Source organism: Pinus tabuliformis, chromosome 6, assembly GCF_031772625.1.
Source record: "Pinus tabuliformis cultivar Carrire ecotype Pingquan chromosome 6, CPIR1, whole genome shotgun sequence".
Taxonomy (NCBI): domain Eukaryota; kingdom Viridiplantae; phylum Streptophyta; class Pinopsida; order Pinales; family Pinaceae; genus Pinus; species Pinus tabuliformis.
In genome coordinates this window covers 2008982883-2009003106 of record NC_142292.1, presented here as the reverse complement: position 1 = coordinate 2009003106, position 20224 = coordinate 2008982883, and the positions used below count along the sequence as shown (strand labels likewise).

Sequence of the window (20224 nt, the reverse complement as noted above, 5' to 3'; positions counted from 1 at the left end):
TGTCTGAGGAATCGTTGAAAGAAGTGGCCAGAATCCGGCCAAAAAGTTTTCAAAAAATCTCACAGTGATAGTATTTGAATTATGTTTTTGGTGGTGAAAATGAATTAAGCGCCATTGAAAAAAATAACTCTGAGAAACTAAAAATCTTGAAATTTGACGATGGTAACCTCGATTTACATAAAAACCCTATCAAATTTTATTAAAATCTTGCCAAAATTTCCATAATACCTCATCCAAATTAGACAATTAGACCCTTCCTTTATTATAAAGCTTAAGATGGTCACAATGTTAAACTAACTGCTATTTCTTGGATTGAAATATGGTAGATTCATTTAGCGTGGATGTTAGTGTGTATATGTCCTGATAGGATAAGGCTGGAGTGGTTTAGTACCCATTTTCATAACTCAATACAGTAGAGAAACCAGCTGGACTGCTGCATCCGATGTTCGTCTGTTTATGAGAGATATACAGGTGAGTTTCGGGTTTCTATTCTTTTGTTACAGTAGGTGTGCAATATTTGTGTTTTAGATTTTCTGTGATGAGCTTTCCTATCAGAGTGCAGCAGATTTTTTTTTTAATGGCGATGTGGGTATTACATAGTTTACATTGATGCTGGATTGTTCTTTACGTGGGATAGCTTGATAATGTGTTTTATTCATCCTCTGTTTTACTGGATTGGCAAATTGGACGTAATCTTTCCTCCCATGGCTCTCTGGGTTCAATCTTGTTCTCGTTGTGCTTTTGGGTTATAGAATATTTGAATTTTCAGGTCTTTTCCAAAGCAATTGCTCTCCGCCAATTTGACTCAGGGCATTTTACAGTTTCCTCTGCCTCTTCTGCCCAGTTTTCTTGCGCGCCTAGTTTGCTGTTGCTAGCATGGGGACTATCTGCTGCTTGCGCAGGAGGGAGCAGAGGTCCAATCCTCTAGGACTTCCACAAGATGGTTGAGCTCTAGCTGCACTTTGCGGGCTTGCAGCCATATCTACGTGAGGCAAGGGTCAGTTTTCGAATCTTATTATGAGGAACCAAACAAAAATGGACCAAAACGAATTTTCTTTCCACAATTCTTAAAGTATGTCACCATATTTCAAAGCTGGCGATTCCAGTGTAATGTGTTTGAAGCTTCCAAGGCAATATTTAAAAAAATGTACCCTTAACCTGCGATACGATGTTCCATCTGCTGAACCTATATCTTTATGTGGAATATGCTAATGGTTAAACCTGGTTGGGAGAGTAATGATTATAGCTTGAGATTACTAAGGGTAAGGTTTCAACTTCAAAAAGATACAAAAAAGTCTGCTGAGAGCATACAACGGGCACCCCACGACAGTAATATGATGAACCCAGAGAATGCAGAAAAGTTTTATCTGGGCATGGGCACGGAAGGGGCTGGAGCTAAAACTGTTTCTGCCAGCTTGTGGGTTATAGGGAGAGGAATTTCCGAATGTGTTGCTTGATTGATCCTAAATTTTTGGCTGAGTAAATTGGGCCTGAATTTAATTCCAATGGATTTGTTAGTGCTTGAAACGAAAGAGCTAATATAATATACAAATTAAATGAAATTAATTTTTTATTAATGTCCACTGATGACCAAAGTAGGTCAACAGGGCTGGGAAGTACTACATACCAAAATGGCAATAAGGGGAGTGAAAAAGTAATTTCCCAAGAGCAAAATAGAATACCTGAAGCTAAAGGAATAAGAAGAAAAACAGTACACATTATAGGGAGTCAGCGATTAATACAACATTCCACCAAGTTTCTGGAGTGTGGCAACGTGAAAGTGGGGAAACACACCCAGGGCACATGTGGAGACACCCCCGAAATTTCATTGAGTATCATGGGGATGTTGATGTCCCTCGCATAGGGGACCCTATCTTTATAATTATATACAAAAATTCAAAAGATATGAAAACATAAAATGATCTAAAGACTAATTGCCAATTGGAGTTCATCAATAATGATTCATCATTGTAAAAATCAAATGAGAAACAGATATACAGAAAGTAGAGTTATTTTACCAAGGCATTAGGCTTTTTATTTTTAAAACTTTTAAAACCTTTTTTTGAAAATATGAAGGAGGATTTTTTCTTCTTCTTTTTTTTTGGGGTGTGGGGTGTGGGTTGGGGGGCCTTGTGAGTTTCACTTTTCGTGGGGGGCTGCCTTGGTACCAGCCCCTTAATGTGAAAGTTCCCTTATTCTTGGTCAAATGTTTCATTTTGCATTTCACAAATTGGGGGATACAGGGAAGCGTTTTGCAGGGTGTCATAGGGATTTGGGGGCGCCTCCTAATGTAAAACTGATATATACAATCTCGAAGTAGTGGAGAGATAGGTTGTAGACACAATTACCAAAATCATTTATATAGGTGGTTTCCTGTTCTCGATACATATTGGTATTAACTTTTGGGGTTACTTTGAAAGTGTTTATGCTTGGGGTGCTTCATGAGATTTGTGGTACATGGTGTATGTTCAACACTTGGATGGTTTGAGATGGATTGGCACACGAGAGATAGTCCTTGATGGATTTACACAATTGAGATAGCTTTTTCAGTGGATGCTTAAGCTTAGATAGTTTTTGAATAGCGTTTTCCCTTACACATTGGAATACTCTGGATAGTTTGGTGGACGCCATTGAGCCCCCATGAATGATCCACTTGCTTGGAGGGAACCCTATATAGGATGAGGAGTGTTGTGCAACTTGTAGGAGGGAATTAGGCTCTAGTTGGTATGTGGCAACTTGGATTCTTGTTTTTAATTGGAGATGGCTCAGGGACTCAGCGCTTCAATTGTATTCTTCTAGGGGCAATTGACCTAGTTGAGTATATTGCTTAGGAGGATCAATGGGATTCATGTAGGCCTGTGATGGAGGGATGTGGATTTGCCTTGCATAGCTACATCACCTTGGTGCCATTATTGTGCATGGTATCACGTTGAAGCACGATACATGATTTTAGAGTGTAGAGTCTCCCTTGTTTTGGTAGACAAATTTTTGTCTTTTGAGTCGCTAGGGTTTCTAGGTCTTCTTGGAGTATCTTAGAACATCTTGGAGGTCTAGGGTTAGGGTTTATTCATTGGATATTGGAGATTAGGGTTTTAAGATAAAACCCTATGATGGAATTGTGAAGAAGAATGAGCAGATGCAAACCAATGTAGTCTTGTAAGTGTTCCCATCTGGCCTTGTACAACCCAATGTTTATGCTTGGGGTCAAGCCATATGAGGACCCCTTCTTCTTAATCGAATGAGCCTTGAAAGCTCTCCAAACAGTGATGTTTCAACCGCTGGAGCAAGTGCCTAAACACAAGGTTAAATAGCTTTCAAGCAAACGCCTTAAGTGGCTTGAAAGCAAAAAGGATTTCCTTCGGCCAATGATACATCACTTGGGTTAACTTATTTGCAAGTCAAAAGATGTCATCCGACCAACGATACTAATCCAGATTGGATCATTATATTATTTATCATCCATCTCAATGCTTCTAGAGTGGAAAAAATGGAGGAATAAGCTCACAAGACCATTTTTACCAGCAAGTCCCAGTTTGGAAAATTGGGATTTGAAACCTTTTGCAAGCAGTTTGAGGCATCAAACAACCTTTTTTTGTAGGGTAAAACTTTGTCTCTTAAGTGCAATGTCCCCTAGTGCTATTCTACATAGTTACCTTTCCAACGGTGCAATAATTGCCTGAATTGAAGTTCGTATGCAAAAGTTATGCCACCTGAAAGTTGACCTTCTTGTCTTGACCACCATGATTTGAGAGGATGCCACGTCAGTCCCCGTTATTCATGGAGAAGGGGCTGGCCATGTGATCACGATGAAGATGACTCTAGAAGAGTCAATATTGTAACTCTAGTTAAGAATTGAAGGGGTCAAACTTAACCACTAGTAGTCTATTGGGCTATGTTATAATCAAGTCACTAGGAGAAAAAGGGATTCCATTCTATTTGAGTGCATTTAGTTCTATATGGGGCCGGAGTAGCCGAGTGTGGATAGGGAGAGAGCAAACAGAGAGGGTTTGTGTAGTGTAGTAGCCCACGGGGCAACAAGTCTCACTTCTTTGTACTTGCATCCATTTCAAATTCAAACAAAGAAAGAGTGGAGTAGCCTCACCTTCTAGTTGGGTTTTCTCTCGAAAGGGTTTCCCATGTCATATTTTGTGTTATTGTTGTTTGTGAATGATTATTCTCTATTTTCAGCATAATTATAATTTGCATGCATACACAATAAACAATAATTAACAAATCTAGAAATCTAAGGAGAAATAAACCCTCTAGTGTAGATTTCAAAATTTCTAATATATTTAGTAGATCTATTGTGACGAATTGTTCAATGGAATACACATTACAATTTATGGATCATATTGCTATTAGAGCAGTTTTCTTTGGGTATAGGGGAGTTGAAGGGGATCCAGATCGGTTAAGTTGAAAGTCACAAAACCCTAGTCCCGATTGACGAATTTGTGAATAACCCTCAAGATCTCGCAAAGGAGAGGTTTGTACAGCTAGAAGTACAAGTTGCATTTATAAAACATAATGTGAGCTTCCTTATGGCCCCTTGATCAATAAGCTCTAGCTATTCGAAGAAGACGGATATTCTAATGCAAAGGTCGAATCAGAGGGGAAATCGACAGATTGGGAAGAATCGAAAGGGAGTCTAAGAAAGAACCTAAAAAGGATCAACCTAGTTCGAATGTTGTGAACCATTCACAATCCCTATTCAAAATGGAAGGGAAGGTTGACATGAGGCCATATCACGGTGAGACTAATGCTCTAAAGTTAAATAGCTGGTTACAACAATTAGAAGTTTATTTTAGTGTTCATCATATAGAGGAAGAACAAAAGATTTTGTTTGCTCGACTGAAATTAGAGGGTCATGCCCTGACCTAGTGAGAAAGCCACACAAAGACCTTGAGGTTGGAGGGAGATCCTCTAGTGACTAAGTGAGAGGATTTCAAAACCCTCTTAAAGTCACAATTTTTACACCGTCGAGTATGTAAAGGGCCAGTGGATCCGATGGTATTACTTTAGGCAGAGACGGGGGTAGAGTGTACAAGGGTACACCACAAAATTTAGAATAATGGCCATAATACTGGGTATGTCACCAAAAGAACCCATACATACTTCTAAAGTATCTAAGAGGTTTACACAACCATTTGTGGAAGCAAGTGATGCTATTTAAGCCTAGATTGGTGGACGAGGCTTGTGTACAGGCACAATACCTAAAGAACATAGGCCTGAAAAAAGGGAAATCAAGTGTATCAAAGCAGAGAGAGCACCAAGAAGCTTTCAAAGAGGAGAAGAAGAAGGGGAGAGTGTTAAAATAGGGAGAGTGTTAAAATTTCTAAGTCTGACACGTCAGAAATTCCTACTGCATTATCTGGTTTATTATCTCCTACTTGTTCTTTCCATTAACAAGTTATTTATAAATATAAATACCGAAATAAACACAAATGCAGCCTCAACACATATACAGATCAACAACTGAAATAACTAAGACAATCACACAAGGGACACTGTTATTTTTTGACAATCATCCCCGGAAAAACCCAATGCGAGAAACTAGTGCAACAGATATGAGGGTTTTATTACTATGCAGTTTCTGAATACAACTAGGGTGCCAGAAATGGCTCACCCTTCAAAGAATTTCCTTGGCAGAAGTACCTCTCCTCGGAGACAGATATTCTGGCTGATCAGCCACCAGATGATCGATCCCACAACAACTACGACAACTCCTTAGCTGGACAGCGAAAGCTGTTCCAAGCTTCTCCACTGCTCTGCGTCACTCTCTAGGGACTGTGTCACCCTCTCAGCTCCAGTCTGCCCCACGAAAATCTCCAGCGCTGCCTCTTGGCCCTGTGTCAACTCTGCTAGCCTCTGCGTCAGCCACTTGGCTCTCTGCGTTAGCCCTCTGGCCCTCTGCGTCACCCACGTTGGCCTCCTCAGCCACTGCGTCAGTCCCAGTTGCCTCTGTGTTAGCCTTCCCAGGCTCTGCACTGTCTCTTTGGCACTATCTCTGCCTCTCTGCTATGTATTCTCGGCCTTCTGCCGAACTGCCCCTCGCTGCAACAGATCACTGGTTCAATTCTCTCAGCAAACCCTACTCCTTAAATCGAACTGACTGATCAATTTGGTGTATCTCCAACTGACCCTCAAGCCTCCTCTTATAATTTTCCTGTTGAGTCTTCAACGGCCGAGATTAAGTCCCTAATCAACAGCTAAGATTAGATTTGGCTTGATCCTTGTCTCTTGGAACCTTCTAACCCAAAATTATATTAATACACATTAATATTTTAATTTTCCTAAGTTTATACTTAGGACCCCATTAAAAATATTAATTATTTTAATATCTCCTCATCCGGGTAGAATTTCTCCAAACAATTTCTGGGTTTTGGAGATCTCATGTGCTTTAGCCTCTCCACCAATTTTCATGGCTAGAGCACATTCGATGCTACCACAAATCAACAGAAAGGACAAAAAGGTGGAAACCAAAACACACCACTGAAAAAATCCCAACTACCACTACAACCACTGTAACATTGACGGTAACATAGAGGAAAACTGTTGGAAGTTGCATCCAAAGCTCAAACCAAAGAACAAAAAGAAGGATACTAAAGAAAAAAAACTCATGGTCACAAATATGAGTAATCAGGTGGAAAGCAACTCGAACGTGGATGAGAAGATTGTCTGCACATCAGTGCAAAAAGGGGTGAATCTGAGTAGCCTTCAACAACAGGAAGAGAACGAAAAAACCAGACTCTTCCATATAAAAATATAGGTTTAAAAGACAAATATTGATGCTTTGTTTGACTCAGGGTCATAGGCAAATCTCATTGCAGTAGAGTTGGTCAACAAATTGGGACTGGAAGTTCATGATCATCCAAGCCCATATCCATTGGGGTGGGTAAATAAGGATGAGGAGATAAAGGTAATCGAACAGTGGAAAATTAGATTTGTTATCAATGTTGATTTTATTGATGAAGTTCTCCTTGATGTATGTGTAGTGGTGTTTAGAAGTCCCTAATACCTATATGTACATGTAGGGTGAAATATTCATGCGAAGATGCAATCAATACTGCCTCATCAAGGATGGGCAATCCTTCATCAACTCACATAAGGGCAAGTCCAAAATTTCACTGGTAAGTGTCAAACAAGCCAAGAAATTGATCAATTCTAGCAAGAAGTATGTTTTATTGTTTTTAAGAGAAAATTAGTTTAAAGAAGAGTTAGTAAGAGTAAAGTATCCTTGGAGAGGTGTACTAAGGAACATTTTTTTTGGAAGAGTTGCTACATGCATAGAAGGGTGTGTTCCGGGATCCTAAAGGGTTATCGCCTAAGAGGGAAGTGAAGCACGAGATCCAGTTGTTGCCAGACTCCTTGTTCGCAAACATTGGGCTTTAGAGGCAGTCCATTATAAAATCAAATGAGGTGAAGAAGCAATTGCAAAAACTACTGGAACAGGGTGTCATTTGACCAAGTACCTCACCATGTGGGTCACCTATCATCATTGTGCCAAAAAAAGGATGGGACTTGGAAAATTTGTATTAATTATAGGACATTAAACAAAATCACACTTAAGAACAAGTACCCCCTGCTCTTGATAGATGAGTTGCTGGATCAATTGCAACAAGTCAAATACCTCACGAAGCTAGGCTTAAAGTCAGGATATCATCAAGTTCGGGTTAGTGAAAAAGATACTTGGAAGACCGCCTTCAAAACCGGGCAAGGTTTCTATAAGTGGTTAGTCATGCCATTTGGCCTATGCAATGCACCAACTACGTTTATGAGGTTAATGAATGAGATACTACACCCTTTTATAGATTCATTTGTTATTGTCTATTTGGATGATATACTGATATATAGTGCTATCTGGGAGGAGCACATCTCACATTTGATGTAGGTTCTAGAGACATTAAAGAAGCACCAACAACTGAAAAATCTCAAGAAGTGTGAGTTTGCAGAATAGGCTTTGGTGTATATGGGGTATGTGATAGGTGGAGGAGAGCTGAACATAAATCTTGGCAAGATGGAGGCCATCATGAAGTGGCAGGTTGCTACTAATGTTTTTGAGGTCATGAATATTGTTGGGGAAGCACAATACTTGAGGAAATTCACAACCTTGCTTTCAATAGTAGCAACACCACTCCATGCTGTAATAATTGTTGAAGTTTCTAAGTTTACTTAGTTTAGAAACCCTTCATGCACTTTTTCTGATTTATTCCTACCTACTTGTTATTTTTCTTTAACAAGTTATTTACAAGGTAAATACTGAAAATAAACACCGGTGCATGCTCTACATATTACAGATCAGCAACTAAAAGAAACAAGAACAAACAGACCACATGACACCAGTATTTTTGGACCAATGTCTCCGGAAAAATCCAATGCGGGAAAACTGGTGCAACTATCTGAGGGTTTTCTTATTAAGCAATATCAGAGTACAATCTGGGTGCTGAAACTGGCCTACCCAACAGAGAATTTCCTTAGCAGCTATACCTCACAATTTGAGAGAAATCTCTTGGCTGAAACTCCGGAAAACCCTTCCGGCAGCTCCTCAGCACAAAACTGCTCTGCAACCCCAGTGTCTGCCCAAACTGGACTGCGTCAGCCCCTCTCTGTCTCATGCTGGCCCTGCATCAGCCCCAGGAGGCCCTGCGTTAGCTCTGGGAGCCTTTGCGTTAATTGCGCTGGCCCCCCTGGTGCTCTGCGCAACACTTGGCTGCCTTTGCGTGGCCCTACATGAGCCCTTGCTGGCTTTGTGTCACCTTCCTTGGCTGCTGCGCTGCTCTCCCGGCACAATCTCTGCCTTCTCTGTTTTTCTGTACTCAATGCCCCTCAGCTGCTCTCCCGATCATTGATTCTATCTCTCTTAGCAAACCTCGCTCTAGAGAATAGAATGACTGATCATCTGGTGTACCTCTCCAAGTGACCCTCAAGCCTCCTCTTATACTTTTCCTGTTGACATCTCAACGGCCGAGATTAAGTCCCTAATTAACGACTAAGATTAGATCTGGCTTGATCCATGTCTTTTGGACCATTCTAACACAGATTCATATTAATACACATTAATATTTTATTTTCCCTAAGTTTAGACTTAGGGATTCCATTAAAATATTAATTATTTTAATATCTTCCGATCTATTTAGAATCTGCCCAAACCCTTTCTGGGTATTGGAGATCTCATGTGCCCCAACCTCTCCACCAAATTTTGTGGCTAGAGCACATCCGATGCTACCCCAAATCAACACTCCCTCTTAGCGAGGACTGTGCTCTAGCAATACTCCTCACTGAGTATTACTCTGATCATCCGGCATCGGTACTTGTGCTGATGCTAGGCCTTCCTGCCCAACATCCTCTGCACTGCTGCCTCCTGTACTGCTGCCCATGGTTCTGCCACTGCCACTGCTGCATTTGTACGACAACTCCCTCTGCATCCGTGCTGCTGTTGGTCCTTCCTCCCAGCACTGCATCTGCACTGCACCTCCTCTCATCATGTTGCATCGTGCTGCCCATTGCTGCACTGCAACTCAGTTACTGAGAAGTAAGTAACTGATCTCCCAACTGACCTCCCTGTTGGGCTAGAAACACCCACTAATGCTGAAGCTCCCTCTGTCGCTGACAAGTGCTCCCTCTCTCTGACCTCTGCGCTACTGCAACAACTCCCTGCATCTCGCATCGTTGCACACCTCTCTGTGCCGTCCTGCACTGGTGCAACACTCCTGTGTCTCTCGCACTGCTGTAGCCTGCTAGCTCTGCGCTGTCTTGGGACTCCTGCACTGTAGCTCTCTCTGCTGCTCCATCCGCATCCGTCTTAACCCACCCAGCCAATCCTGCTACTCCTCGTCAGGGCCCCCGTAGCAAGGTCTAATCTAAGAGGCTGGGTATCTCAAGGATCCTGCCCCTCATCGCCTGTAGTCCACCTGATTATAGCTCGATGTCTCCCCACTTTTGCTCAAGTGGTGCGTGTGCACTCATGGCACAATCATCATCTGTCAAAACGTCCTTCTCTGCCTGTGCTGGCGCTGCCTTAGTCTTGGAAGACTCTTCCTTACTCTTCTTCCTTGGGCACTGGGTCGCATAATGACCCATCTCCCCACAGTGGAAGCACTTGATCTTGGAGAGATCTTTCTTTTTCTGCTTCTCCTGCTTTCCCTTAGATGCTAGGGCCACATCCTCCTCCTCCTGCTTGACCTTGATCCCTTTGCTGCTGCTACCTGTCTTTGACTGCTATCTGATCTCTTCCTGGCGAAGAGCTGCCCACATCTCGTCCCAAGGTAGGAGAGTCCCTCTGCCCAGGATGCTCTGGACAAACACTTCCCACTCTTTTGAGACAGCATTCAGGGTTGTCCTCACCATAAGCTCCTGATCCGGTGTCGCTCCTATAACAGTCAACTAATCTCGGATCTCATTCAGTCCTCCGAGGAAGGAGTCAATCGTTTGACCCTTCTTCATCTGATACGACCTCATCTGGTTCTCGAGCAACATTCTTCTCTGCACAGAAGTATGCTGGTACAGGTTCTTGAGAGCCTCCCACATCTCAACTGCTGTTTCCTTCTCGGCTATATGTGGTACCACATGATCCTTGACCCCGTCAAGGATAATGCACTTGGCCCTCGCCATCGCCTCTTCGTACTTGTCATTATCATTTGGGTCGACTGGGATAGCTATTGTCTTCAAGGCGAAGTTCTTGACACGATTCTTGTCAAGCATTGATAAGATTCTGGCCTTCTAGACTGCGAAGTTCGATGCTCCGTCCAGTCTATCCTGGTCTCTTACCCCGTGTAGTGCCATGATGCTCCTCTACTTCCCTCCTGGAAGTTCTTTGTTCGACTCCTCTGAGTCTCTACTTCCTGTCTGGAAGTTCTCTTCTGGACTCCCTTTGAGTCCTGATTTCCCTCCTGGAAATCCTCCCGCCGCTTGTTGAGATGCCCCCTACTTTGATCGTCTTGTGCAACTGCACTACTGATCCAAGTTCCTCGGCTAGAAACCCTCGGTAACAACTCCTCTGGCTCTGCTTTGTCAGGTACTGTTCTGATTACAATACCTCACCAGCTCCACTCTGCAATATTTCTGCAGCCTTCTAGACTCCAACAACTGCCTCTCTGTGAATTGCGTCAGCCCCTATCTGCCTCATGCTGGTTCTGCGTCACCCCAGATGGGTCTGCGTCAGCCCTGGGATGCCCTGTGTCAGCCCTCTTGCCCTTTGCGTCAACAACACTGGCCTCTCTGAGGCTCTGCTCAACTGTCGGCTTCTTCTGCGTGGCTCTGACTGGCTCTGCGTCACACTTCTTGGTATCTGCGCTGCTAGAAACAACTTCTGTCACTCGGGACAACTGTTTTCTACTACTATTGCTCCGCTCGACTGATGTCTTTTAGTCCTCATGTGATCTGCAATCACGCTCTGATACCATGTTGAAGTTTCTAAGTTTACTTAGTTTAGAAACCCTTCATGCACTTTTTTTGATTTATTCCTACCTACTGGTTATTTTTCTTTAACAAGTTATTTACAAGGTAAACGCTGAAAATAAACACCAGTGCATGCTCAACATATTACAGATCAGCAACTAAAAGAAACAAGAACAAACACACCACATGACACCATTAGTTTTGGACCAATGTCCCCGGAAAAACCCAATGCGGGAAAACTGGTGCAGCTATCTGAGGGTTTTCTTATTAAGCAATATCAGAGTACAATCTGGGTGCTGAAACTAGCCTACTCAATAGAGAATTTCCTTAGCAGCTATACCTCACAGTTTGAGAGAAATCTCCTCGCTGAAACCCTAGAAAACCCTTCCGGCAGCTCCTCAGCACAAAACTGCTCTGCAACCCCAGCATCTGCCCAAACTGGACTGCGTCAGCCCCTCTCTGTCTCACGCTGGCCCTGCGTCAGCCCTAGGAGGCCCTACATTAGCTCTGGGAGCCTCTGCATCAGCTGCGCTGGCCCCTCTGGTGCTCTGCGCAGCACTTGGTTGCCTCTGCATGGCCTTGCGTGAGCCCTTGCTGGCTCTGTGTCACCCTCCTTAGCTGCTGCGTTGCTCTCCCGGCACAATCTCTGCCTTCTCTGTTTCTTTGTACTCAATGCCCCTCAGCTGCTCTCCCAACCACTGATTTTATCTCTCTTAGCAAACCCCGCTCTAGAGAATAGAATGACTGATCATTTGGTGTACCTCTCCAAGTGACCCTCAAGCCTCCTCTTATACATTTCCTGTTGACATCTCAATGGCCGAGATTAAGTCCCTAATCAACGGCTAAGAGTAGATCTGGCTTGATCCATGTCTTTTGGACCATTCTAACACAGATTCATATTAATACACATTAATATTTTATTTTCCCTAAGTTTAGACTTAGGGACTCCATTAAAAATATTAATTATTTTAATATCTCCTGATTTGTTTAGAATCTTCCCAAACCCTTTCTAGGTATTGGAGGTCTCATGTGCCCCAACCTCTCCACCAAATTTTGTGGCTAGAGCACATCTGATGCTACCCCAATCAACAATAATGAATGGCAAGAGTTTCTAGTGGGGAAAGGGTCAATAGAGGGCCTTAGAAGAGTTAAAGAAGAAGATTAGTTAAGCACTACTTCTGGCTTCACCGAACTTGAAGCAACCCTTCAAAGTGGAGACAAGTATGAGTGGGTCTGCTGTGGGAGCAGTCTTGATGCAGGAAGGAAGGCCTGTATGCTACCATTCTGAAGTATTTCATGGGGTAGTTCTCAACTACGTTACCTATGACAAGGAGCTCTATACCCTGGTGCAAGCTGTGTAGAAGTGGAAACACTATTTGATGGAAAGGAGATAGTAAATCACATAGTTCATCAACCACTACAGTACCTACAAGCCCAAAGTAACCTAGAACAGACCAGGCATTACAAGTATCTGATTTTTATAGCAGTTTCATTTAGTGATCAAGTACGAGAAGGGTAGGACAAACAAGTTGACCGACACGCTTTCAAGGTCATTCACATCAAAGATCACAACTTTGGGAACTCTTATGCACATGGAACTTTTCATCCATGATGCATACAGAGAGGTATATATAGACGATGAGGACCTCAAGGAGGTGTTTCAACAATTGCAAAGGTAGAATCATGTGCACGATGGTGACAACACAATTGACGACCATCTCCAGGATGGGTTATTCTGTAAGTTAGATAAGTTATGTGTTCCTAAAGGTGAGTGACTACAACTGATTAGAGAGGCTCACACCTCCAAGGTTACAAGGCATTTTGGTGTAGGGAAGAAAATGGTCAACTTGCAGAGATATGTATATTGGTCCAAGATGCAAGAAGAGGTAGCTAGGTTCATAAGAGGAAGCATGCTTTGTTGTATCAGCAAGCCTAGTAACATGAAATAGGGTTTATATCATCCCTTGCCAGTACCCACTTGTCCTTGGGAACATTTCCATGGACTTTGTGGGAGGTTTACCAACAACTAGGGAGGGACATGACTACCTGTTCATGGTAGTTGATAGGTTCAACAAGATTTGTTTTCTAATGCCCTGTAAAAAGACCATCAGTGGGCAAGAAGTAGGGAACTTATTCTTTGGACATGTCTGGGTGCACTTTGGAATACTGAGGAGCATTGTTTTAGACAGGGACACAAGATTTCTCAGTGCATTTTGGGCTACATTGTGGGAGAAGATGGACACGAAGTTGAAGAGGTCTACATCATTCTATGTAAATATAGATGGGCAAACAAAAGTAGGCAATAGGGTTTTGGTGCAAATTTTGAGGGCATACAATCAAAACCATCCGAAAACCTCGGATAAAATTCTGGTATACATACAACACTCTTATAACAAAGGAGTCCACACTTCTACTGGTAAGTCGCCATTTGGAACTTGTTTTGGATATTTTCCAACTTCAGCTTTGGAAATTGCATATGGGCAACAAGGAGGAGTGAGGGAGGATAAGGGATGCCTGAAGGGCAGAATAATTTGTGGAGAAGATCAAGAAAATCCATCTAAAGTTACAGGAGGCATTGCAGAAGTCACAAGAAAAATACAAGGCTAGGCATGATCAAAACATGACGAAGAAGTCATTCAAGGTGGGAGATAGTGTGTGGTTACAATTGAACAAGGAGAGGCTATAAGGTCGTGGTAAGAATCAAGGGTCTGTGATATGGTGTCCCTTTGAGATACTATAGAAGGTGGGAGATAACATCTATAGACTCAGTTTATGCCTATGTTGCACAAAACTTCTAGGAACTCGACGTTCCAGGCCATACCCATACCCAAAACACCGAAACTTGACGGTCATGTAATCATCTATGGGAGTTAATATAGACTTGGTCTCCTTCTAAATTATCAACTATGGTTCATTTTCCCCTTTTTCTTGCAAGATAATGTGTTATTCACTTATCTCTCTCTCTCTCTCTCTCTCTCTCTATATATATATATATATGATGTTTTAGCTGATGTTTCACTTGACGTTTCCATTTTTGGGAGGTGACGTTTCTAAACAAATCCGTTTTGGAAAACTCCGAAACGTTTCGGCGTTTCGTGCTACTTAGGTCTATGCCCATACATGCTCATTTACTTAGTGTTGAATGTAGAGAATCTGAAATTCTATGAGCCTTTCGTGCTAGATCAGGAAGAGAAACAGGTCCTACCTTTTGTAGAGGATTTGGCACTAGATGCTCAGGCAGAGTTGACAGAGGATACAATTTTGCAGAAGAGGTCTAGAACTATAAGACAAAGGCAACATGGCCTTTGGCAGATTGGGTTGAAAGGACAACTTCCAGGAAAATCTAAATGGTGCACTAGAGAGAAGGTGGAGGAAAAATTTCCTCACATCTTTTAGTAGAAGTTTGGGGACCAAAAGCCTCCCAAAATGGGGAGTTGTGATCTGTATTGGATCATTATATTTTTTGTCATCCATTTTGGTGCTTTTAGAGTAGAAAAAGTGGAGGAATTAACTCACAAGGCCATTTTTACTAGTGGGTCCTAGTTTGGAAAATTGGGGTTTGAAACCTTTCGGAAGTAGTTTGAGGCATCAAACAACATTTTTTGGGGGTAAAACTTTGCTGCTTTGTGTTGTACCTTTAGTGCTATTCTACACATATACCTTTCCAACAATGCAAGAATCGTCTTAATGGGAGTCCGTATGCAAAAGTTATGCCACTTGGAAGTTATCCTTCTTGTAATGACCACCATGATTCGAGAGGATGCCGTGCCAACCCCCATTATTCGTGGAAAAAGGGCTAGCCACATGATCATGATGAAGAAGACTATAAAAGAGTCAATATTGTAACACGAGTTAAGAGTTGAAGGAGTCAAACTTAACCACTAGTAGGCTGTTAGGCTAGGTTATAATTGGGCCATTAGGTGGAAAAGGGGTTCCATTTATTCGAGTGCATTTTGTTCCATAGATGAGCAGAGTAGTAAAGTGAGGATAGGGAGAGAGCAAATAGAGAGGGTTTGTGCACTGTAGCAGCCCATGGGCTAGAGGTCTCAGTTTTGTTTACTTGCATCCATTTCCATTTGGAGAAAGAGTGGGCAACTTCACCTTCCAACTAGGTTTTCTCCTGAAAGGGTTTCTCAGGGCATATCTTGTGTTATTATGGTTTGCGAGTGATTGTTCTATTTGTTCTCTATTTTCTTCATAATTATAATTCACATGCACAGACAATAAGCAATAATTAAGGATCCAAAAATCTGAGGAGAAATAAACCCTCATAGTGTAGATTTCAGATTTTCTAACATAGTTTAGTAGATCTATTGTGACGATTTGTCCAATGGAATATCCATGGTAGTTTATAGATTAGATGCATTGCTTGGCTTAACTGATTTGCAAGTGAAAGATTTCCTACAATTGGCGATATGTTACTTACCTTAAGCGATTTGCGAGCAAAAAACGATTTCCTTGGGCTAGTGATACATTGCTTGGCTCAATCTTTCTTGTAAGTGGTGAAGATCTCCTCAAGCTAGCGATAAATTGCTTGGCTTAATTGATTTTGTTTGCATAAAGATTCCCTCATGCTAACAATACATTTGCTTGGGAAGGTTGATTATGTTTGCAATAAAGATTCCTTCAAGCCAAGAATACATTGCTTAGCAGGGTTGATTATGTTTGCAATAAGGATTCCTTCAAGCCATTGATACGTCACTTGGAAATGTTGATTTGAATGTAGTATGGGTGTGGCTGGCCTCAAGATGAGGGCTTGAGATAGGAAGAGAACACCGCATAGAAGTAAGAATAATCGCGACAAGAGTATCGTAGTTCAAGAAGCGATGAAGGGAGCCATTGCTACAAGAAGTTTTGTTGGATCTAGTGTATCGGAAACTAAAGATTACCTAGATGCAATATAGATATACAATCGACGATAACCCTATAAATGCGATAGATTTAAAGTGACACTGCCAAAACTAAACTTAGAAGCCTAAAGACTATGAGGTTCATAGCCATGAAATTAAAAGGAGTGCACAAGCCGATAAGTCCAATAAAACAAAGAGGAACACGTAAGGTTATGCCTTGATGAATGTGCCCAACACTCGATGACATGGTAGGGTGTGATGCCACTTGCTCTCACTAGAAAGCGATTGACAAAAATAAACTTCTGAGCTAGCATAAGGATAATTTTTTTTTGTGACTTCCATCTCGTTGAGGGTGTCTAGGGGGTTGGGTCTGTTACATTTGGTTTTAGAACATTGTACATAATACTTATGCTATGTAAATATGTGACGTATGTGTGTGATTTTACATTGATGTTGAGTCAAGGGCACTATAGTCATGTAAATTATGTAAACACATGGTACAATTTTGTGTGGTTATCTACAACTCCTAGCAAGAACCCAAGGCCAAGACTTTGCTAATGAGTTTATACATAGCGATGAAGCCACAAGTCTAGATTTGCCTTAATGAGGCCTAATGACAATGATGTAAATATCTGTTTGTAAAGACAGGTAAGTGCCTATTTTCCCTTAGGTAAACTGTTAATATTCTATTGTAAAGTATGTAAAAGATAAAATTTACTGGATGTCTGCAATATATTTGATGAAATCCTTGTGATTGAGTAATTTGAATATTGCTTAAATCCATCTCGTGATTAGGCAATGCGAATATTGGTTAAATTCTATGCCTATCTTGAGTAAATGATTAACTTAGCCAATTGTTATATATTGTAAAGGAGCCAACTCAGTGGTCTCCTTATGATCATGGCCACTATAGGCACTGTAAGTTGAATTGCTTGTAGCTTGATACATACAAAAGCATGCATGTTCCGATCATTACGTGATGTAGAATCCACATTTTTGTTCAAAATTCAAATGTACCTGTGAATTTTAATTTGTAGAGCATACCGTTGGGGTTGAATATTTGGGTTCTTGAGTGTTCCCTCGTTAGAGGCAAAGGGGGGTTGGGTGCATGACATCATTGAATTGTTAGGATATGATATCAATAGCAAATCAGATAGGCTAATTGGATTATATTTCATCCTCTTGTCCATGTTTGTATCCTTCATTTGAACACAGACACAGATATGATAGGCACATGGCCTAATCATGTCCCATTTTAGGGCACGTGTCATGTGAAAAAGGGCTCGCAAGTCACTAAAAAGGTGATCTGCCCCTCGTTTTTTCACATTTTTCTCTTGTAGGTTGGAGCTCTGAGATTTGTTGGTGTACAGTTGAAGCGTTTGTTGCAAATTTGAAGGGATTCCAAGTGCTTGGTAGGTGGATTGTCAAGTAGATTGACAGCTTTTTCCTACAACAATTAGTCATGGGGATCCTTTCTTAGGTTACTTCATCCTCTTGTTGTGAGAGGAATTGGACCATATATGGGAATTTATACAGTTTGATGAAGAATAAACTTGAGTAGTCTAGGGCATAGACAATGGTGTTTGTGCACACCAACCTCCATCTTATTATAGGTAGAGTGGGGAGTGGTGGATGGGAAAGACAATGATGTGTGATGTGTTTCATGATGATACGAGTTTAGACTAGTGTGGAGTTGGCATTAGCTAACTAGGATCTTAATGATCTAGTGCTAGAGCCGGTCACTTTTGATGATTGTGATCCTTTTGAGGGGTCCTCCTCCACACCAGCAGATGCACAGATTGGATTGGGTATAGAGGAGAAGGAGGAGGAGGAGGGAGAGGAAGCAGTGGCAGTGATGCTAATTTTGATGATTTTGACATGGAGGACTATTAATAGTCACAACCTATGAGATTCTTCCATCTATGGTTCTAGTATCTACCCTATTTTGTATTTGCCATTGGCATTCCCACCTATAGTAGCAGTGACTTAGTATCTATGTAATACATTTTGATTTTGATGACTTAATGAAAAAACTGCAGTTTATGGTTCTAATTTCTTGTGTGTTTGTCATTTGATCATCATTGATGTAGCAGTAGTAAGTAGAAAGTAGTTGTATGATTGATGTGTGTAATGTAAATGTTCTAGTTTCTAAGAAAATTGGATTCTTTATGTCTATATTTCATTTTTGTATATATATAAACTAAATATATAATAATAATAATAATCATCATCATCTAATTTTAAGGACATGGCCAGCCAAGCTAGACACAAAATTGGTGTATGAGACCCTCTTGTTTGTGGGACAAAGGTCCCACCTCTGTGCAGCGATTTGACTGCTAAAGTTTACAAAAGTGTACATACTCTACCCTGCTCTGGATTTGAACCTGTGACCTCTTACAATGAGGCACATGTTCTTAACAGTGCCCTTGTCCTGTTTCCAAGCAGGGGGTTCACTGTTTCTCATGTCATACACTCATATTTATGTCCTTCTGTGTCTTGTGTCATCATCTCATGTGACTTAGGTGCTTTGGATAACAATCTCTAGTTGATGTGGTTTTCTATCAGTTTCCAACAAAGTGCTCTTCCTTGTTTGCATCTTTTTTTATCTCATGAAATTATTTGGAAAGGAGAAATGATGGTACGCTCCCTAATCTTCCAGCTTGTATTTAGTGGATTTGGTACTATTCATGATGGTAGAAGACTACCAGTGAAGTGAGGATGATTGTAGGCGTGCAGATAAAAGACTATAATATTGTATGAGTTAGACATCAAAGTGTGGTTAGCCTCATCATTGTCCACATTCATTTATGTTTCAATCACACAATTTATTCAGAGTTTGAACCAACATGTTAAGCAAACATTCTTCATTTTTAAAAATTTGATAGCTTCTCGTCTTTGACAAGTCATCCTCATCATTAAGGTAGTGCAATGCCATTACATTACATTTTCTGTGAAATGCCATTTTTGCATCTAGTTGGTAGATGTATTGACTTCTAGAATATTCATCAGCATATATTTTTATTGATTTGAAACCCATATATCATTTTATCTTTATCTGATATGCATTAATGGTTGGCTGATCTGTTTATATTTTGTCTTTCCTCCCTATTCTCTGATTATTAATTTTTTCCTCTTCTGTGGCAAGGAAATACGAGTTTTTGGTTTACTAGGAGTCTCTTCTATACTGCTGGGGGAGCTTATCAATGGCAGCAAACATACTTCATCAGGTTTTTCCAAACATAATTTTCGTTCATTTCTTTGTGCCACACAACTTGAGAGTTTTGGCATTATTACTAATTTCTTCAAGGAGTCTTAATGCAATGTACGCTGCTATGCTGGATGTAGCTCATACACCAAAGGATAGTTTTATAAGAGTACAACCAAATTTGTACTTTTTATTGTAAAACCGACAGTTCAACTTGGTATATGGTTTTTATCTCTAGGTTCCAGGGTTTGTGCCTAGCAGAGGTGCTTTGCTGTCTTCAAAATCAGAACTAGCTCTCTCTTTCTCATTTTCATCAGCGATGAATTTAAAAGGACGGCCCTTGAAGACATGTGCACCTTTAACTACGACAGTCGTAAGTGGCCGTTGGTGCACGGCATCTTCCTCCACTATCAGAGAGAACAATTTTATCGTTTATGCACAATCGGTTGATGCAGTGCCTGAATTTGAAGAAGAAGGTGGCACACAGAATGAAGTAACTTCTTCAGATGAATCAACTTTGGAAGTATCTGAGGAACAACCTAAACTCCCTTCAAGAAAACCAAGGATCAAACTTGGACAAATCATGGGGGTATGCTTTTTATATAAAGTTTAAATCCTAGCATGTATAAAAATTCATTTCTACTTGAGAGCAAAAATTCCAGCATAATGGGAACTGCATATTTTTTCCTCATTACATTGCACATTGCTCATTGTGTCAATTCCTAAATAAAATCATAAACAACAGCATGTCTGTGTGGCTTGTATCCCAATTTCT

The 20224-nt window shown here is 41.1% G+C and overlaps 1 protein-coding gene across 3 annotated transcripts in view; it reads left to right on the top strand.

Moving 5' to 3' along the window:
- The first annotated feature begins 286 nt into the window (after nucleotides 1–286).
- Nucleotides 287–20224, top strand: part of LOC149267315 (large ribosomal subunit protein bL19cz-like) — a 97524-nt gene continuing 77586 nt past the window's right edge. Inside the window, exons 1-4 of one of the 3 annotated variants that reach the window (XM_089432195.1) lie at nucleotides 287–471; nucleotides 845–997; nucleotides 19390–19471; nucleotides 19688–20038. In XM_089432195.1, the coding sequence (XP_089288321.1) occupies nucleotides 19448–19471; nucleotides 19688–20038 (375 nt within the window). In that variant the 5' untranslated portion in view covers nucleotides 287–471; nucleotides 845–997; nucleotides 19390–19447. Of the gene's footprint in view, nucleotides 472–821; nucleotides 998–19389; nucleotides 19472–19687; nucleotides 20039–20224 lie in introns of all 3 variants that reach the window. The other 2 variants (XM_089432188.1, XM_089432179.1) reach the window with 2 other exon arrangements.